General features: G+C 37.9%; 1 protein-coding gene across 3 annotated transcripts in view; it reads left to right on the forward strand.

Annotated features, from left to right (window-relative positions):
• The window catches only part of PRKCE (protein kinase C epsilon), a 298,350-nt gene that overhangs the window by 168,937 nt on the left and 109,248 nt on the right, over window positions 1–20,165 (forward strand). For all 3 annotated transcript variants that reach the window (XM_074818060.1, XM_074818061.1, XM_074818062.1), the window contains exons 3-6: window positions 14,069–14,228; window positions 15,395–15,429; window positions 16,822–16,907; window positions 19,107–19,239. In XM_074818060.1, the coding sequence (XP_074674161.1) occupies window positions 14,069–14,228; window positions 15,395–15,429; window positions 16,822–16,907; window positions 19,107–19,239 (414 nt within the window). The remainder of the gene's footprint in view (window positions 1–14,068; window positions 14,229–15,394; window positions 15,430–16,821; window positions 16,908–19,106; window positions 19,240–20,165) is intronic.

Raw genomic sequence — 20,165 nt, forward strand, 5'->3', positions numbered from 1 at the left:
ATATCTGCTAGTTCTTATGCATGAGTTTCATGTAATAGGGAGAGTTAACTTTTCTTTACAGCAAATGGGTAGAAGGGAAATTCATTTACCTATTGACAATAATCCTAAACTCAGATTGGCCTTGAAGCTTGAGCTGATGTGAGCTGCATTGCTCACAGTTTGTCCTACAGGGAGGAAAAGGAGTATTCTCTGACATGTTCTCTTTCATCAGCCCTGGGTTCACTTTCATTCTTCCCTCCCTTTTCTTTCATGTCCTATTTTTCCCTGAGTGAGTTTCTCCAAAGTGAGAGGATTAAAACTCTGTCTGATTCCATTTTGGTCTTTTTTTTTTCTTTTCCTCAATTCCCACAGTAAGGCACCTCATCATCCAACATCCCACCCTTCCTACTTGCCAGCTGCTTCCATAAGTAAGTTCTTAAGTATTCTTGATTGAATAGTACATCAATTTTAGAGAACTATGAAAAACAAAATACATCTCAATCAACACATCTGTTGCCTCTGCAAAGGCTGTTTGCCAGTTCTTTTCCTCTGTAAGTATACTTTTTATTAAAGACTTAATCTGCCATAGGTTAGGAAAAATGGCTCAGATCCCATTAGATTACTTCAAGCAGTTGATGCTTAAAAACTTTTTTGAAGTTCTGACTCAGCTGGAAATGAGGTGTCCAGTTTAAGCATCTCTTCATAAATCAGAAGCACTTTTCATTTTATGTGAAACCATGAGCCACATGCTTACCGAACCACTGAAAATGTGACACTGATATGTCTGTCTTACCAAAGGTTGGAGAACTGGAACTAAATAAATACCTGAACACTGGAGGTAGGAAGTTCAGAATATCAAGAAGGTAGCAAAAGTTAGGAACAGGCAGTTTTCTGTAACTCATCTCAAACACAGAGAGTCTTGTCTTCTATCCATGTGTGTGTGTCTTATACATTAAGACACAAAGTTTGACCATCTGTAGTGGGTTGACCTTGGCTGGATGCCAGGTGCCCACCAAAGCTGCTCTATCCTCCCCTCCTCAGCTGGACAGGGGAGAGAAAAATACAATGAAAGGCTTGTAGGTCAAGATAAGTACATGGAGATCACTCACCAATTACTATCAGGGGCAATGCAGACTTGATTTGGGGAAATTAGTTTAATTTATCACCAATCAAATCAGAGTAGGATAATGAGAAATAAAAACCAAATCTTAAAATGCCATCCCCCACCTCTCCCTTCTTCCCAGTTTCTCTATGTCCTCCCCTCCAGCGGTGCAGGGGGATGGGGAGTGGGGGTTGTGGTCAGTTCATCACACGTTGTTTCTGCTGCTCCTTCCTCCTCACAGGAAGGACTCCTCACACTCCTCCCCTGCTCCAGCGTGGGGTCCCTCCCACAGGAGACAGTCCTCCATGAACTTCTCCAACATGGGTCCTTCGCACGGGCTGCAGTTCTTCATGAACTGCTCCCGTGTGGGTCCCTCCCACAGGGTGCAGTCCTTCAGGAACAGACTGCTCCAGCGTGGGTCCCCCACAGGGTCACAAGTCCTGCCAGCAAACCTGCTCCAGCGTGGGCTCCCCTCTCCACGGGGTCACAGGTCCTGCCAGGAGCCTGCTCTAACGTGGGCTTCCCACAGGGTCACAACCTCCTTCGGGCATCCACCTTCTCCGGCGTGGGGTCCTCCCTGGGCTGCAGGTGGAAATCTGCTCCTCCATGGGCTGCAGGGGCACAGCCTGCCCCACCATGGGCTGCACCACAGGCTGCAGGGGAATCTCTGCTCCAGCGCCTGTAGCACCTCCTCCTCTTCCTTCTTCACTGACCTTGGGGTCTGCAGAGTTGTTTCTCTCACATGTTCTCACTCCTGTCTCCAGCTGCAGTTGCTGCTGCGCAGGTGCTTTTTTTTTCCCCTTCTTAAATATGTTATCCCAGAGGTGCAACCACCGTCCCTGATGGTCTCGGCCTTGGTCAGCAGTGGGTCCATCTTGGAGCCAACTGGCATTGTCTCCATCAGACATGGGGGAAACTTCTCGCAGCTTCTCACAGAAGTTACCCCTGTAGTTCCCCCCACTACCGAAACCTTGCTACACAAACCCAATACTGATTTGAAGTCGTATCCAGAGACAAGTAAAGTTTTCCGTAATAAAGCTTGGGGGGTGTCCTCCTCTAGGACTTTTTTGTGCTTTTCAGTCTTGAGATGCATTTATGTCACATTTTTCAAGCTTTTTTCCATAACCTGAGGGCTAGCACACTATGCAAAACCTCAAATGCTGTAAAACTTTGCTGCGAGTCATAAGAAGCAGGAAAGAAATCCCTTTACTGTTCTTTTGCTTGAAGACCTGCAAAAGGAAAAATCAGCAGTACATTTGTAAGTAGCAATCTAATATTATAAATCAGAGTACATGACGGAGCTGGTAGCAAATGCATGGTAGGCCCCAAATTCCTTCTGTAAAAGTAGGATGAGTTAACACTGTGGTCTCACCTTATTACTTGTTTTTTTTATTGTTGTATAGATTTTGGACAGTAAAATAACATGTATATTGAAATCCAATAGCAAATAAGATGCATTAAAACTTTTCTTACTTAATCTTGTCACTGAGAAATATTTCTGCTAATGATAGGTTACGAGGGTGGTCATCCCTCTGTCCCTGTCATATATCAATCTCTCTCCAGTAAAAACCTATACAAAACATTCAGGTTCTACTGACAATATGCAGACTCACCATTTGCAATTACCTCATGGTGCTGTGTCCCTAAGCCTGCCAGGTAGAAAGAACACCCTGTTTAGCATGTTTCCATTTTTACCACGCAATAGATGCATGGAATTAACATCTAGCAGAGCAGGTAAGTAGTGCTTTAAATATTGGAAGATTTCCATTGAAATCCATGGCACAGTGAATATGCTCTTTCGTATAGCCATATCCAGAAATGCTTTGCTAAATTGGGGGTTTAAAGTAGTATGCTGATAATAAATCATATGAGTACTTCAGGATTTACATAATGTATTACTGTTCTCTGAATGGAAATTAGTAATAATATACTTAATGTTGAAAGACACAGATGGGACAGTTGCTTTAATAGTGCTACTTGTGAGTCAGAGACATTCTTAATTAAGCTTTTGTTGTGTGTGTGTGGGGGGGTATCAGAATAAGAAAAATTCCTCCCACATTTGCAAGAAAGACAATGGAAAGAGGGAATGAGTACTTTTGCTGCTGATTTTTGTCTCTTACAAATGATTGCAAGAACTGCCCACTTAGAAAATGGGCAAGATGAGGATGTTGGCAGAGGGTGACAGGATTGTCATAATACAGTCCTTAGTAAAAGATACAAGCCAGAGAGAGTAGTGACATGTTGGAACACTGGTGAAAGTGTGTTCTGAGTTATATTGGGCCAAAAAGGGAAAAGCAGTGGCAGATGTTATTTGTTGGCGGCAGCTGCCTTGGGGAACAGTCCTTTCTAAGGTGATGCATAATACTAATATCTTTCACTTGTTTTATTCAGTTCAACAGTAGAGTTGAGAGAAATGGAAAGTCCAGAGGTTGATTACCTATAGACTTCTACATCCTCCATCCAAGAAAGGAAAAAATTACCTGTGCAGTTCAAATGAGGACCCACTCTTTTACCTGTTGGGTGCCCTGCAGGCTCCACTGCAGAGCAAAGGTATATCATGTGTTTTCAACATGCAGAACCAATGTATTAAAGATATAAGTGGTGGGAAAAAAAGGAGAAACATGATTAAAACTCCTTGCAATTATATTAGAAAGCTTGATCTTTCTGTCAGGCTGCCTGGCTGGCATTCATGAGGTAGTTCTCAGGGTTTCATTGATGTAGACCCAGGGCCTCAGGTTGCCATAGTGGGGCTGTCTTGGAGCGTGTTTCAGTGACACCCCAATACCCAGACTGGTTCAGCAGATTTGTCTTCCTGGCTAGATGAAGAGCTGGCATAGAGAAGTTCAGATACCAGTGGCAACCAGGAGCTTATTTCTAACATGTAGTGAGATACTGTGGTGCATTCTCTAACTCAGAAAATTACCAAGAACAAGAAATAATTTAACTGGCTAGATACTGTTTCTATGGACAACCGTATGTATCAACTTACTTCAGAAAACAGAGCCTTTTAAGTTATTTTGAAATAATAATAGCTTGCTTTCTTGTTTCACTGTTGAAAGATTTCTTTCCCAATGCTTAATAATTTCAGTTTTTAAGAGTATTGTAAATTATTTGCCTAAGCAGACAAAGCTACTGTAGTTACAGAGAGAAAACAAGTATAAGGCATCATTTGGCAAACAGTGGCTATGAAGATGATCGTCTCACTTGTTATTTCTAATAACATGTCCTCCTGCTTGGGGTCAAATCCTCTTCTGTTTATCAGAACCATTACAGTCTCACCAGTGGGTTTATCTACCCAAAGGTACAGATACTTTGTGTCTTACTACTTTAATACTGTTGGGGGGAAATAACTTCCAGATTTTACAGCCTCTATTGTAATTTGTTGAAAAAAATATCATTGCCATTATCTGAAAGTGTAAGAAAAAATCTGTAAATAAAGTATAATCTGTAAATAAAAAAAAAATATCGCTGTCATTCTGCCTGCTCTTGAAACTCCTCTGACCTTCCTGAGCATTTTTTGAGCAAAGTATTGAGAATTCAGTGCTTTTTAGTTTATACCAAAATCAGTCAGACTAATGGAAAGGATTCTTCCTGCTTGGGATAAAGAAGCTGCTATGCAGTCTTCTCTGGCTTTCTCAGTTATTACATAGGCACTGTGCGAGGCTTTTCTGAATCACAAGCAGTTCTTCAGTGGACTCCCTCTGCCCCATGAAGGATACAAGCAAGTAGTTAGCACTTTCTTAAGAAAGAAATGAAGAAAAATCTAAAAAAGCAAAAAGAATCACTTTTCCAAAGTAAACTTAACTGAAGTTTGTGTACTTCTCGTGCCTGCAATGGTGACGCCTCAGAATGGCATCTTTCCCAATTGTAGGTAAGAAGATTTCACTGCTGCTGTGAAACACTATGAAACCTCAATATGTGTAATGTGTATCACAGGCTTGAGCTTAGAGGAGAGGTATAAACATTATAAAAATATGTTTTGAAAGCCATCTTCTCTAACCTGTGTAGGTTATACACCATAGGTCCTTAATGTGTTTACATGGAATTATAAGACTTAATATGGAGATTTCAGTACAAGTGAGCTTTTTTACATGCATTTCTAATCTTGAATAGAAACAAGTTGTCGTTATCAGGATTGGGATCTGGAAACGGAATCAACAAGATGACTGAGATTTAGTAGCTTACAAGGCGGGAAGTGGTTTTTGTTCCCCTTCTTACGTTCAGCTATCACTGCTTTTCTGCAGCTAGTGTATGACTGGGATATCCATGGGGACCTGTGTAGTTCAAAGCAGCTTCGGTCTTGCTGTGACCTGAGAAGTATGGAAAATTTCTACAATTGTCTTTTCTGTGACATCTTGCTGTGTCTCTAGCCATCCCCAGCCCTGGTCTTTTGCATGGTATAAAACAGGATAATGCCTGCCTTGCTACAGATACTTCAGTAGCGTCTGTGCTGGCAAAAACTTGCTTTTTCAGGTTGCCATTCACTCATCCAGCATAATTTACTGAAAAACAATTTATGTTGGCTATTGGCAAAACAGCCTGCCAGCTAGAGTAGTGAAACAAGATATGTTTGAGTGTGTTGTGGAATTTCCCTTGCTGGAGATTTTCAAGAACCATCAGAAAAATGGAAGCTGAGGATGCCTGAAGCACTGCAGGAGGCTGGGCTCGGACATCTCCTAGGTGTCTGCCACTTATGCTTCTGTTATTCTATGGCAAAGGAACAAATCTGGGGTTGAAAAAATGTTTAAGAAACAACTCTTCTGAAAGACCAGAAACCCCAGTCATACAAGGCTCTGTTTCATCACGCTCCATGTAGCTTTTGCAACTATTAGAAAAAGACTGCTGAAGTTCTCTGATCTATCATAAACACTTGCTTAAAATACTGTCATTCAGGATCTGTCTGGTTTGATAGTTACCTCTGGGAAAAGGGCTTTGTCCTGAAATTTTCACAATGCTTGTTTTCTTTCTTAGCATCACAACACCATTTCCTTTCCAGGAACTGACAGAGGCCAGCAGCTCAGGTGTTGACCCTGCAGAGAGGTCAGTTGACCCTGCAGATACTTCCATAGCCAGGAGCTCTGTTAAAATAAACATGCATGTGCATACCACTTTGAAAGTTCATCTTCCGCAACAGCCTTGACTGTGATGTTTTGTCACATTTTTCTTCTTTCCTTGAAGACAGCCAAAGGACAGCCAATATGAGTGTGTGTCACCAGAGTATCAACCACCACCGCAAGTGGCAGGACATGCTCTGAGGAGCACACTGCAATCACATTGCAGGGCATGTTTGCAGACTTGCAGCAATAACGGTAGGGAAATCTAGTCCCAATGATGGCTTTTGGTCTGGTCATAGTTATAATAAATAATCTTATAATAACAATATAATGTGTTATATATGTAGTTTCTTCACTCAAAAGATTGTGTGCTACTTTAGCTTTAGTAAGTAGTTTCACCTTGTTAGCCTGTCAGGACTTAACACTATCGATATTAACACCAGGCTACTAATAGTACTTATTACTAACGTTGTATCGACATGAATTGAATGTTACTGACACAAACTAAATTAATTTGCTTCCTGTATGTTTATCATGTGAAGTTATGGCCAAAACTGTTCTACATTTTATAAACTACTATTTTACATTACTAGTTAGGACATGAGTAGACCCATTAGTAGATCTATTCTGAGGAGTAAGAATTTTCTCCTGAATAATAGGTAGTATTTACCATATGTAGAATGCATTTCCAGCTCGCTAATTTCAGTTGCAGATTTATTGACATAAGGGCATTGTGGTTAGAGTAAGGCTGGCTGTTCCTCCTGAAAGACAACAGAGGAAGAGCGAAATAACCTTAGATAGCATTGATTTTTTTTTTTTTTTATCCTGTTGTCTCTGACATCTCCTTTCCAACTCAAAAAGCTCTAAATTCCATCTTGTGAAAAAAGTCTTGAAAGTTGAAATTTTATTTTAAAAACATTGAGATGTGAAATTGGCTTTTCAGAAAACATGCCATATAGCAATAACTTCCCTGTGGTATTTCTAGCAATATATCTTTTGCCAAGTAAAATGTATGTGAAAATTGTAGTTACAAGTTCTTTATTTCAGGAATGCATATTTCTTAAAATCATTACTGTTAAATATCACCAATAAAGAAATTGAGAGGAAGTAGGGGGAATCTGTCTCTGATTTGCTTAGTTTGTGGATGAAGCTGTTTATCTATCAGAATGGCTGCATTCACCCTCTCAGATAAGGTCAGTATCCTTGTCATCTCTGTGAGCCCCAGGGGTCTAAAAAATGGGCATAGCACCCTATATTTATATCTATCCCCTACCAGTTGTCCAACCAACAGTTCCTATAAAACAGAAATCTGTTCATTAAATACTAGGTTTATTAAAACATGCTGTATGATCATCTGAAGGCAACCATGTGTGATTTCATGTTGTTAATACCTTAAGCTTGTGTAAGTTGTCACTAATTCTGAGGGCACTGTGCAGATAGAGAGCAGGAACTTGTGAGGACTCATCTCGAAGGCTTTCTTCAGGAAAGTCTCAAAGTCATTTGAATGAGGATTTTGCTTGAGCATGTATGGGAACTAATCCTCCTTCACCCCAGCTTCTGTTGCACCTGGTCACTTCAGGTACCAGGCTTCATGCTCCTGATTTTGAACACTTGGTCCAAATTATTCCAGCCAGCAAGGTTAGGACATTTCTGAAAATTAAATTGGACTTCTCTGTGTCTCTGTCTGCAATCAGACCTTCAGTATCTATGAGACTCTTAGTACTTCTCAACTCTATGTTCTCCTTTATTAAGTGAATCGAATGTGAAAGTATTTCCATTTGAAAGGATGTGGGGAGTTATTGTCCCTTCAACTTTGAGTGAGCTAATGAATGTGTTCATGATAATAATTAAGTATGTAGACAAGGTAATCATTTGGATAGCTTTATAGGTTTGGGTTGTTTTTTTTTTTTTTTAAAAAAAAGGGAAGTGAACAAGCCCTGAAACAAAAATGTGTGTCTGTCACAACCCCAATCACTGTTATCTGTTTGCATGTCAAGGGAAGTCTTTAAATACATACAGACAGAATCTCTCTTTTAGACAAGAGTTTAAGCATTTAAAGATAAGCACGCATTTGAAGGCAAATAAATTTGATCCTGGGCCCGTGCTACAAAGTCACCCACCATATTTGGGCTTCCCGTACTTTAAAATGCAATTTATTCTACAGTGTATTCAGTAAATAGCTCATATTAACAGACATGATTTGTTAAGGCACCTATCTTTTCTAAAACTCACTCATTCTGTGAGCATTTTTAAATTTCTTTAGTAACGCTCATCATATTTGTTTTCTTTAACAATATAGTGTTATCTAAGGATCTGATTATTATCCTATTAAACAGGAAATTTTCTGTCAGCTTTCCTAAAGAAAGCAGATTCCAGATATAGTAAGCAAAACCTGTGTGTTTATTCCTTGTTAAAGAAATTGTTGGGAAATATAGAAAACAACACAGAAAAATTGCATGCTCTTTCTATGACTGGTAAACTATCCATTTCTGTGTTCATCAGTAGCAGCTTTATGAAGTTATATTGTAGCATTTTCCTTGCTATTTTTTATCTCAAAGTTACAAAATTAGTTTGTTGCATGTGTTACTACTAAGCAAGGCTTTTTTAAAACAAAGGAGGTAGACATGTAAATATATGGGGGTGTCTAGCTTTTTGCTTTTTTTTTTTTTTTCCTTCTTTAAAGAAGATTAAAGCCTTAAAGGCTGTGACAGTTTCTGCCTGCAGAAATCTTGATGACAGTATATATGCTTCTACTGTAGAGGCCCAAAATAGAGTTTGGGAATAATCCTTTGAGACCTAATTTTGATGCATAATGATCTGGTTACACTCCATCCTGAAACCTGAGGAGTTCTGGACATTGTTCCCACCTCTTCTCACTTTCCACATAACTTTAGGCAAATTACCTCTCCTGCCTTAATACCCTTCCTCCATTTAGACATTATATAGTGCTAAAATAAAAGGTCTGTTTCAGTGCATATATACTGGTTAAAGTGGTCAGGCTTAAATATGATACAAAAGCTCTTAATTTTAATCTTCAGAAGTAAAACATCCATACAATCATTGTTCCTTTGCATTTGTTGTTCAGTTAGGTTCTGTTGTAATTAGTAAGGGTTGATGTTAAACCAGCTGTTTTTTCTGGATGCTGGTTGTAGTTACAGATGACAGCAACGTGAAGACACCCAAGAGATGCCCGAGGTGAAAAGCCCTTTGTGCCAGAAGTGCCATGGAGGTGTCAGTGTTCTGTTGCATTGGGTTACCTGGCAGCTGCAGCAGTTGCTGCGAGTGTTACCGTTGTACATGGCCTACACTCTGGCTTTGGTGGGGCAGTAGCCATTTAACTAAAACACCTAATTTTTTTCCTCTTCCCCAAATACTATCACTGTTTGATGCTAGTCCCCTCCAATTAAGGGAAGTGCCCAGCACATTCCCTTTTAGCAGTCAGCATTCTGAACAATAACAAATACTGAAAAAGCTCTCTGTGCATATAATCTTGCTCTCTTTTTCTGCCATATTTTTTCCATTGTCTTGTTTGTTGTCAGAATTCTGTAAGTATTTGCAACACAGAGGATAAGAAATGGCACTGGTACTTTATGCTGTGCAGGATTATTCTGTCTGTTGCAGTTAGTGCTCCACACTAAACCCTTCTCATTTATGCTGAACACATTTTAGTATGAAACAAGACCTGCCATGGTTGAGCCTTTGTTATTTGGTATACACAGTGTTTTTCCTCCAATCTTGCCCCCTTTGAGGGTTGCTGAGCATTATGTGTCATTTTCTAATCTTTTAAGTTATGACTTATAATTCGTGCTTAACAGATACTACACAATTAACAGTGTTAGATGTAGTTCCAGACAGTTCATTTAAACATCCATCTTGCAAGTATTTATGAATTTTATGCAATTTTGCATGCCAGATACTTCTGACTTTTATAATGCTTCTCTAAGAGCTTGGAGTTAAGCCTGTAAGTCTTTTCAGTCTTTGAAATTGTAGGCAATATGTTTCTGTGTATGTATGAGTCTATAAAAGCAATTGTATGCTATTGTTTTCCAAATAACTCAGAGCTACTCTTGGCTGCAATGAAAAGGAGTAGTGGCATTACTCGGTATAGTTTTGAGACAAAATTAGTTCTAAATTTGCCTGTTCTCAAGTGCCATCATATAAAGCCTAAACTCAATGTGCTGCATTGACAGTGTTCTCCATGAACACTTGGAAATTATCATGAGCCTTTCTTACACCTTCTTTTGAAAATGAAAGTTAAATAAATGCATTAAAAAAAGATAAACTGAATAATATAAAGGGCTGAAGGACTCAAAATCAAAACAGGGAACAGAATGTATGTTACATAAAGAAACAGCTTTCACTGAGGAAGCGATAACCCTTTGTGTCTATTTAGCAGAAATACTGTGAGAAGAAATTGTTGTTTATATCGGAACATTCTTATAGACTAACTACGACAAATCCACTTAATTTTAATTTGAACTCCTCTGCTAAGAATAGAAATGCCATGCACAGTATGCACTATCCTAATGGTATTTTCTAGAATCTATTGTATACCACTGTATACCACAGACTTTTTATTTTTAAAATATATTTAAAAGGTCAATTTTGTTTGGGATGCTAATATTTTCTAAAGTATTTCTTGAAAACACTGGGTGGCTGTATTGCACAAATGTTGGGGATTTTCCCAAGTACTCCCTGTTTTCTGATAGCATTTACTAATCTTTACTTTTCTGCTTGCTAACAATGAGAGAGGTTTGGGGAGAGTAGTGTAGCTCCCTTTCTAAGTAGGTGTCTTCAGTCAGTTAAATGAATATCTCTAGCGTGGCTCTTCAGTATGAGATAAGTGGATTTTAATTTAAACATAAGACTATCATTAGTGCTACTAGAAATGAGCGGTTCACAACCCTGGGCATGGATCATCTGCTTCTTAGTCACCTAGGAAAGTCACTGCCTGGTTTTGTGCCTGTGATCCACAACAGCAGTGTGAATTGTACAAGACATGGCCATGATTTGCTTGAGGACTGTGGAGAAGCATTGCTTATGTGTTTTTGTTGGGTAGCAGTGAACAAGCTAGCTGAACCTAATGTAAACTGAGGGTAGAGCCTCACGGGTGAATTAATTTCTCTTGTGACTTGGTGTGCTTTGATGAAAGGCTGGTGTCCACTCATCCAGTGTCCAGTCATGCACTGTAATGCCAGATGCTACTCCAACCCCCCCAGACAAGTACTGCTGCTGACTGACAAGGTGGGGACTCTACACAGGCTGTAATGAGAGGTGAGGTGGAGGCAGAGTTGTCCGCTGGGGAATCGCTGCCCTTGAACATGAAGTTCATATGTGTAGTTCAACACTAAAACAGGATGTGGGGCACAGATTTGGCCAAGTGCTAGTCTTTAGTGATAAATGTGGAACAGCAGACTGACAGAAGAGACCGTTTTGGGGGACCTCCAATGTTACCCAAGACAGATCAAGAAAACTACATCCCTGAGCTGTTTGAGCATTCTTCTCACACACAGAGATGCTGTTTGTGTGGAAATGATACTGATAATTGAGACCTGCCATTTAATCTGATAACTTCAGGTGTATTGCTTGTGTCTGTTTTCAAGTCAGTGCATTTCTAAAAAAGACACTCTTTTGTTGTTTTATTTTAACTATAAGTATTTTAAGTGAAAAAATGGAATTTCACAGAAGTATTAAATATAGAACTGAAAGTAATACAGTTAAAATAGTTTTTAGTCTTTGTTGGTTTAAAAAAAAAAAAAAAAAGTGTCATGATATTCTGTTTATCTAGCCAAAACAAGAAGACGATTTTTATCTGCTCTGTAAAATTACAGATGCTTTATCTGTGAAGAATTACACTTAAGATGAAAAAAGGAGAAAAGCGGTATTGTAGGCAGATTATCGTATCAAGTGTGAACTGTGCACTGTCAGAACATCTTGTCTGTTTCATATAAGCAGATAACATTTTGGGAACACTTTCCAGGAGAGTGGGATTTTAACTTTTTCACATCCAGGCTACATACTTTAGCAAATTCTACACTCTGGATGATAACCAAAAGAACAGTTCTATATTAATATAGAATTATTTGCTATACTAATAACTTTTAAAAGATTTCCAGCGGCTTTGTAAAGTCAATAAATCATTCAGAAGCTAGAAATGGGAGTCTTTGGTAGGATTTCCATCTATTTGTTACATATTCTCTGTGGAAGACCATCTTTCTCTGGAGGAGAATTTTTCTCTGTGGTATTTATTAGACGAGTTTTGCTTAATGCATAAAAATAAGCAATTGACAGCATAAAAATAAACCATTGATAACTGTTTGGTGGTACTTATCTCTTTCTTAAAGGGGGAACTAGAGCCATTGCTTTTTGATTGTTCTTTGGCATAAATAAAAGGGGTAGCTTTGTGTATAAGTCAATGTTTATTTACTGAGAGCTCACTTAGAATAGAAAAGTAAGGCCATTCTGACCATTCCACAGATGTGTCGTCTTAGAGGGAAAACCCACTCTGAGTATGAAGTTTTTGTACAATGTTAATGTGTAAGGAGCTTAGGCTTTTTAGTGCATAAATGAATTTGCTAGTATCATGGGGTTTAGACATTGCTGTGCAGTGAAAGAAATTGATCTTGATTCCTGAGTCTGTGCTCTGTATTTTCCCAGGATATCCATCCACTGGCTTAACTGAAGACCATTTTCTAGGAATTCCTGAATCAATACCTTTTAATATTACAACCCTCAAAAAATAGGGTTTATTTCAGTGTTTGTAAAAGAATTGCAGATTCGAGTTGTCCTTGGACTTTTAATTTTCTTTGTGTTATTGTTAAATACCGTGCTGTTGCTTGGAGAACTCATTTGTGTACAGAAAATCTTGCAACAGACCAAAGTTGGCATCTTTAGGCCATAGTAATGCTTAAGGGTAGCTGAAATTCAGAGAATGACAAGTGTTAAATACATTTCAAAGTGTTATATGCACTGAAGTAGTGAGTACATAGATTCAGTTGGCAATGGATGACTGTGATCCCCTCCAAATCTGATGTTCTATTTTGCAGAGACACAAGTGGCTCAAGGAATGCTTGTAAAATCTGTCTTCCGTTACCAACCGTGTACTATTCTTCATTGCTAATTCATCCTCAGCTTTTGCTTAATGCATGCAGAATACTGTGGAGGTGTTAGTGATACTTTTCAAAATAAAGCCTTGGGAAAAAAGACCTGATGTGCTCTGGAGGATTTTTTCTAAAGGTTTTCATTCTGAGATATATCAACTTCAGTTTTTACTTTCTCTACCATTAAATCTCATATATGGTTGAACAGGAATTGGTTAAGAGAAATAACTTTCTTCCCTTGAACATTTTGCTGGAAGTGTATTAGCATCAAAGTGGATTATTAGAGCCTGAAGTTCAGATCTTAATCAGGAATTCTGCAAAGTAATCAGTTCTGGATGGAATTCTTGTTCTGCTTGATAATATGTATTTGTACTCAGCTTTCTTACACTTGTGTCAGCACTTTCTGAGTGTATGGGCACCAGGGGATATTGGGAATTTTTTTTGGTAGATTTTTTTTTTTTTTTTCTTTCCCTGAAGATCAAATGAAATGAATGTCTGAGCTGTTTGGAGAATCTGACTGTGTAATTACTGTTAAAGAGGTTGTCAGTGTGCTTGATAGTGATAAAGAGCAGAAGACTTATTCCCAGCTTAGCTTGAATTTACAGATAAAAGTTTAGAACCAATAAAAGTTCCTGTACTAGGCGATGAAAACTCTTGCCCTTTAGTCATTGATGCTAAAAAGGAAAAAAATGACCCACAACTTAGGGAAGTTCTCTTGCTATGTAGAGAAGATAATTTTTATTTCTGGAGAATATCTACTTATGTATTGTATTTGACTTCTCCATATTTGTGTCTGATACAGCCAGTGCTTATTGTTTTTACCTCTGTTTCAGCACCGAAAGACAATGAAGAACGTGTGTTTCGGGAACGTATGCGCCCCAGAAAGCGGCAGGGTGCTGTGCGACGCAGAGTACATCAGGTTAATGGACACAAGTTTATGGCCACCTATCTTAGACAACCAACCTATTGTTCGCACTGCAGAGATTTTATATGGTATGAAGCAACTTTGACTTTGCTTTCTTTGCAACTTTGAATTAAGGAGTTAACATATCCTCCTGTTTTGCTGAAGTATAAATAGCAGAGAGCAGTAGTTCTTTTCCTCTTCATTTTAATATTAAGCTGTCATCAGTTTTGCAGATGATAATAGAAGACTGTTAAACTTCCATCACAAATGTTAGAATTTGTTTGTTGCATTTGTGTTTTTTCTCCTCTGAGCCACAAAGTCCAATCTTTTTCTGTCTAGTACGCACTATAAATTCTACGTAGACAGCCAATCTAGTGTTCTGTAGGTGCCTAAGTGTAGATTTAGACCTAATATTAGACCTTTACATTTCACCAAGTTGACTGAATTCTTCCTTAGGTGCTTAAGTATTGCCGTCTTCCTCCTAGGAAATACCAAGCTCCTATACATCCTACTGAAGTTAATGAAATATGGGAATATTAGACTTCTAATGATCCAGGGTTTTGGGTGTGCTGTGTACAGGGTCTTTATTATTACAATGTATGTCAAGAACTCCCTTTTAGAAATGATTTACATTAGTTTTGAGTACTCACAATTTTCAGGTAGGGAAAAGTGGTGGAGACATTCAGTTTTCAGTTATTTTTCAGCAACTCTATTGATGTTTTCCAAAGTTACCTAAAGATACTGATTTACACCTTAATACACATAAGATCTGACGTAATCCATAATTAATATTTCCTAAGAGTGTGTAATGAATCAGTCTTTCTTAATGTTAAATTATGTGAACTCAGCTACATTCCTTTAAAAAATGTCTGCAGGTTAGGCTTTACGTTAGCTAAGATATTTTCAAGCAACAATATTGACAAATACAATCTTTTGTCTATTTAGAGGGCTTCTTGATGACTGTTTTACCAGCTTGTGGCTTCCCTCTCTACGTATCCCTTGGCTTTGCCTATTTTATGATAGTAAATGTGTCTTTATTACTGACTCCCTTCGTGGCCTGTCATCCTACCTGTTACCTCTTAGCAGCTGAAGTGTGGTTCCTACTTTGAACTGATCTCACTCTAGGCATGCAGTTATCAGATTATTGGTTATAAGAAGCTACTCTTTTGTGCATGTCCAGTAAAGGGAGGAAAAAAATGTTTTTCACTTTTAAAATTTATATTCGTTATTTTCTAAAACACTGTTTTATTTTCAGGGGTGTAATAGGAAAACAGGGATACCAATGTCAAGGTAAGAGAAAATCTACGGGGGACAATTTGAATATGTGTATTATGTTATAATATATAAATAATAAGATACTCTTATCAGGCATTATTTATCTACAATGCAGAGAATTTAACACAAGATGATCAGAATAAGTTTGTCTGACTAAAGACACAATCTTTACAGCAAGTCACAGTAAGATTTTTCAAGACTGCTGGTCTTGGGCATCATATGTGAAGTAGAAGCATGGTTACCATCACTGAACAGCTGATCCTAGGTATCTCTTGATGCACATCCAACTAGGGGAGCATATCTGTGGATGTTGGCTTCTTCATTTTTCACTTCTGGCATTTTAAAATTGTGAATTCTTCATTCTACTTAAGATGCTTTGTTTAAAAATGCCAGGTAATTGCAAAGACTGTAATTAAATAGATGAGATAATTATAGAGCTCATCATTAGAGAAGGTTATAGCAAAGACTGCAGAAGTGCTTCATTTTCAACTCCATTTTTCAACTCAGTTTCTTGTACTCTTAATTTTTTGTGCAGTCACCTCTTGTGATGATGTTTTTCTACTTAATTTGCATCTGACAAACAGAAATAATCAAGTTAGAGTTGATTTTTCAGTTACAAAAGACATGATAAATTCTTCTTGCGAATAAATAAATGCAAATAATGGTTTTATATGCTGTAATAAGAATTAGTATATTAATATACAGCAGAGGTTCCTTGAGTTCTGATTTTTTTTTCTTACAACAATGGCCAAAGGTAGAAGAAAATGAAATTCATTATTTCACTGTGAAGGTTTTTTCTTCACTTAATAACCTTGAATCCTACAGTATGATAGACCTTGTAATTTTTAATCTTATCCTTCAAATCTGCAAATGTTATTCATTGATTAAGTAATCAGTATGAATATTGACAAAGCATTTTTACCTCCTGAAACCTTTTACTGTTATCAACTTATGATAATGTGTTACAGAACGAATGTTCAACTTTGTTTTTTCTGTTCTTTGACTTTTACAATGAATTATCTTTATGTCTCTCTTCCTCTGGAAGGTCTTCAGACAGGAATTGTTTTTGCCATTGTGTCTCTTATAATGTGGAGATCATGGACTTTATCAGATAAACAAATCAAATATGTAAAAATTGAGAAACATGGTTAATATTTAAGAAGGTAATTTGAGGTTTTACATACTGAGATTTTGGCAGATATGCTTTAGTTCTCTTAAAATTCTTTGGTCTCTTGAAAGTCCATTATCTTTTGCCTTTGTAAGCCAGAATTGCTGCATAGGACTCACTAAGTCACCAGTCACTTGCAGCCTTTCAAGTCCCAGTATTTTTGATCTTCTGGGATCAATCTTTTGCTTTCAGATCAATCTTCATGAAAACTTACTCTTTTATCTGTTTTTTGTTTATAGTTTGCACTTGTGTAGTCCACAAGAGATGCCATGAACTTATAATAACAAAGTGTGCTGGCTTAAAAAAACAGGAAACTCACGATGAGGTAAATGTTTGTGAAATAAATTTTCTAGATAAAACCCTGTCTTTCATCTGTTCAAAGTAGTGTCATCTCCTCTGTTTAATCAATAAATGTTACAGACTTTTTCGTGCCCTTCTGGTCATCTTGTGATGTAGCATTTACTTTGAAATGACAGATTACCATACAGTTTCATTTACATGGGAATTATTACACAGCAATTTATTTCTAATTAGTAATTTTTATAACATTGGAATGCTTAAAGTCCCAGTGAGCTCTTTCCACTCCTTTTCATTTTTGACATTCTCCATTTCTGCATTAATACGAATTTTGTCATTTTAATTCAAAAGAAGCAGGCTCGGCCCCTTTATCCCTTAACTGCATTTTGTGTGGCTGAGTCATTAGCAGCTGATAGGATAGGCAGTATGCTTGGGTATCTTGCATCAACATAAAAGACTGCCCAGAATTTGCTTGCAAAGTCTCACCTCAACGAAGACTGCATCCAAACTGTCAAAATGTGAACAAAAGCCATCCATGTGTTGAAGAAAGCCCATGGATATTGTGTAAGACAGTAGTGATAACACAAGGTACTGCATAGCTAACAGGTTTTTCCAGCATAATTACTCCCTACCTCTAGCAAGCTTTTGTATATCAATGTAATTAACACAGTATGTGCTTTATGTTATCATGCATTTAAATAAATGAAGACAACACCCGAAGATTAAATTAGCTGCTTTCAGAACTGTACTGTCAGGGAGGTAAATATATCTGCCAACAGCACATTCAGCTCTGGGTCAGAGGAGAAAACAAAGCAATCCTTTCACTTGCGCTGAAGGTCTCTTTCAGCTAAGATGGCCCTTTTAGGCTTGATTAGGAAATTAATGTTAATTTCTGTGGACAGTCATACACCAGGGAGTGATGTGACTGCTGTAGTGTTCAGCTCCCTTAGACTGCTCAGGTTGGGCTATCCTGTTATGGCTGGGTTGATGGGGGACAGTTGGAGACGGGGGTGGGGTTTATGGTTTTTTATATCATTGTATCCCTCAACTGTAACCAGGGAATGCTTAATCTTGTACGGAAGGTTTTTGTTTGTGTTTTAACAGAAAAGCTAATTAATGCTTACTGTCCTGTTCTGTTTTGTGCAACAGCAAGGGCCTACTATCTTTCACCATAGGATTAGGTGAGGTAGTCTGTGAGTGATCCCAGTTCCTTGGCCACACAGAAAAAATACATTTCTTAGTTTTATTTGTTAAAAACCTACATTTATATGCTTGGAAAAGCCTGGTTTTAAGTTAAAAATCAGAGTTGTATGTAATGATGGATTTAAGCCACTTTTTTTTTAAGCCATTTTTTTTATGAATTTGACTGAGACACTAACTGATCTAATTCTTCCTGTGCAATTCACTACCATTTTTCATACTGGGAGCATTCTTTTATATCTGGTTCACAATCAGTATTTTACATCCAAAATTTGATCACATGCATAGGATTGTGATAAAGGACTGCGTTAGGCTAGTGCTGGTTTTGCATTGTACTCACAGGAAGATACAAAATCTTGTGTAGATTTATATTCCCAGGCTCCAGACTGGTGGAGACTTGCATGTTTTGGTAATATAATGCTCTCATTGTTTAGAAGGGGTACTAGATCACTGGAGAGAAGCCAGCGGTAATAGGAAAGGGAAGGAAAAACATTGAAATAAATCTCCTGCTATGCAGTAGCCACTATAAAACCTTATCAATGATACCCTTTAATTAGTAAGTAATCGTACCTTGAAATCCCTGAACACAGCAGTTTATCATTGTCATTATCATAATCTAAAGAAGAGTGGGATATGAAAAGGTAAAGGGGTTGTGATATATTTCTCTTTCTTAGTCCCATATTAGTTTGGCCTTCTGCTCCTAAAACAATTGGGAGTGACTTCCTTGCCTTCCACATTAAGAGATCTTTCCTGATAGCTATATATTTGTTGTTCCCAGAAGTACTAGGAAGTAGACGTTAGTCTTTATCTCTTGGACAACAGCAGCCCTTCCCCCTCTTTTCCCCAAATAAAGTAGTGAGAAGAATTCTGAAGCTGGGGTATATCTAATGCAAAGGTCATCATCTGAGCATAGACCTATTTCATCTTGTTTGAATTCTGTGTGGTTTCAAAACAGAACAGGGCCTCGATGTACGCTGATTATAAAGAAATTAATTAGAATGAAATATGCTGTGCTTTCCTTTTGCAGCAAGTGGGATCCCAGCGTTTCAGTGTCAACATGCCTCACAAGTTCAGCATTCACAATTACAAAGTGCCCACCTTCTGTGACCACTGTGGTTCATTGCTCTGGGGTCTTTTGAGACAAGGTTTACAATGCAAAGGTAAGGATTAACACTTCAGAGCTTTTCTTTTTTTTTTTTTTGTGAGTGACTTTTAGGCTTGGAAAGACTTCAAGTTATTCTGTCTTTTCCAGCATGTACAGAAATGCGTAGAAAGTAAATAGTGTAAGGATTGCCATCGTGGTTAGAAAATGGTCCTTTACCCTGTCTGCAACACCAGTCAATAACAGGTGCAGAGGACAGAGGTGCAGAAACATATTTTGCACTCACTGCTCTGTAGGTTTATTGCCACATAGGAAATTAGAAGTTGAAAGAAAATTAGAAGCATGAAAATTTAGGTCCCTTCAGCTTAATATGCCTTTCATGATTTCAGGCTTGTGGTGATGGTTGTTAAACTTTTTAAACATTATTATTCCAGCTACTTTTCCCTTTAATACCCTCTTCAAATATTGGTGTTATGTATTGGCTAGGCTAGGCAGAACCAGTCCTCTGTGTCAATATCCAGAAGATGAGGTATTCTGACATCTACCTAAATCATCCTTTATGATGGTCTGCATAGCCCCTCTATTCCAGAAAATAAAGATTCATTATGTTCTGCAGTTTAAGGACTGTGTACTCTATACAGTAACTGTAGATGAAGTTACTGCTGGAAGGTGCATTCCTGTCATTTTAGCTAACAGAAATGGTTTGTTCCATATCTCTCTTTCAAGCAGATCTGTGTATTCTAGATGGGGGAAAAACCAGTACAAACACTTGCAACGGAAAGTAATATTTTAGAAATAGTGAATAAAATACTTCAGTTAGTGAGTTGATGGGAATGATGTAGTGAAGATTGTCAGATTCTTCTAAAGTCATACCTAGTGGAATTATAAGCATTTTTGTTTTGTTGTTACACATTTATGAATGGGTAGGTCCATCTTCATAAATACAAAAGTCATGTTATGTACACTTCTCAACTGCAGAAATGT

The sequence above is a fragment of the Strix aluco genome, chromosome 3, assembly GCF_031877795.1.
Source record: "Strix aluco isolate bStrAlu1 chromosome 3, bStrAlu1.hap1, whole genome shotgun sequence".
Lineage (NCBI taxonomy): Eukaryota > Metazoa > Chordata > Aves > Strigiformes > Strigidae > Strix > Strix aluco.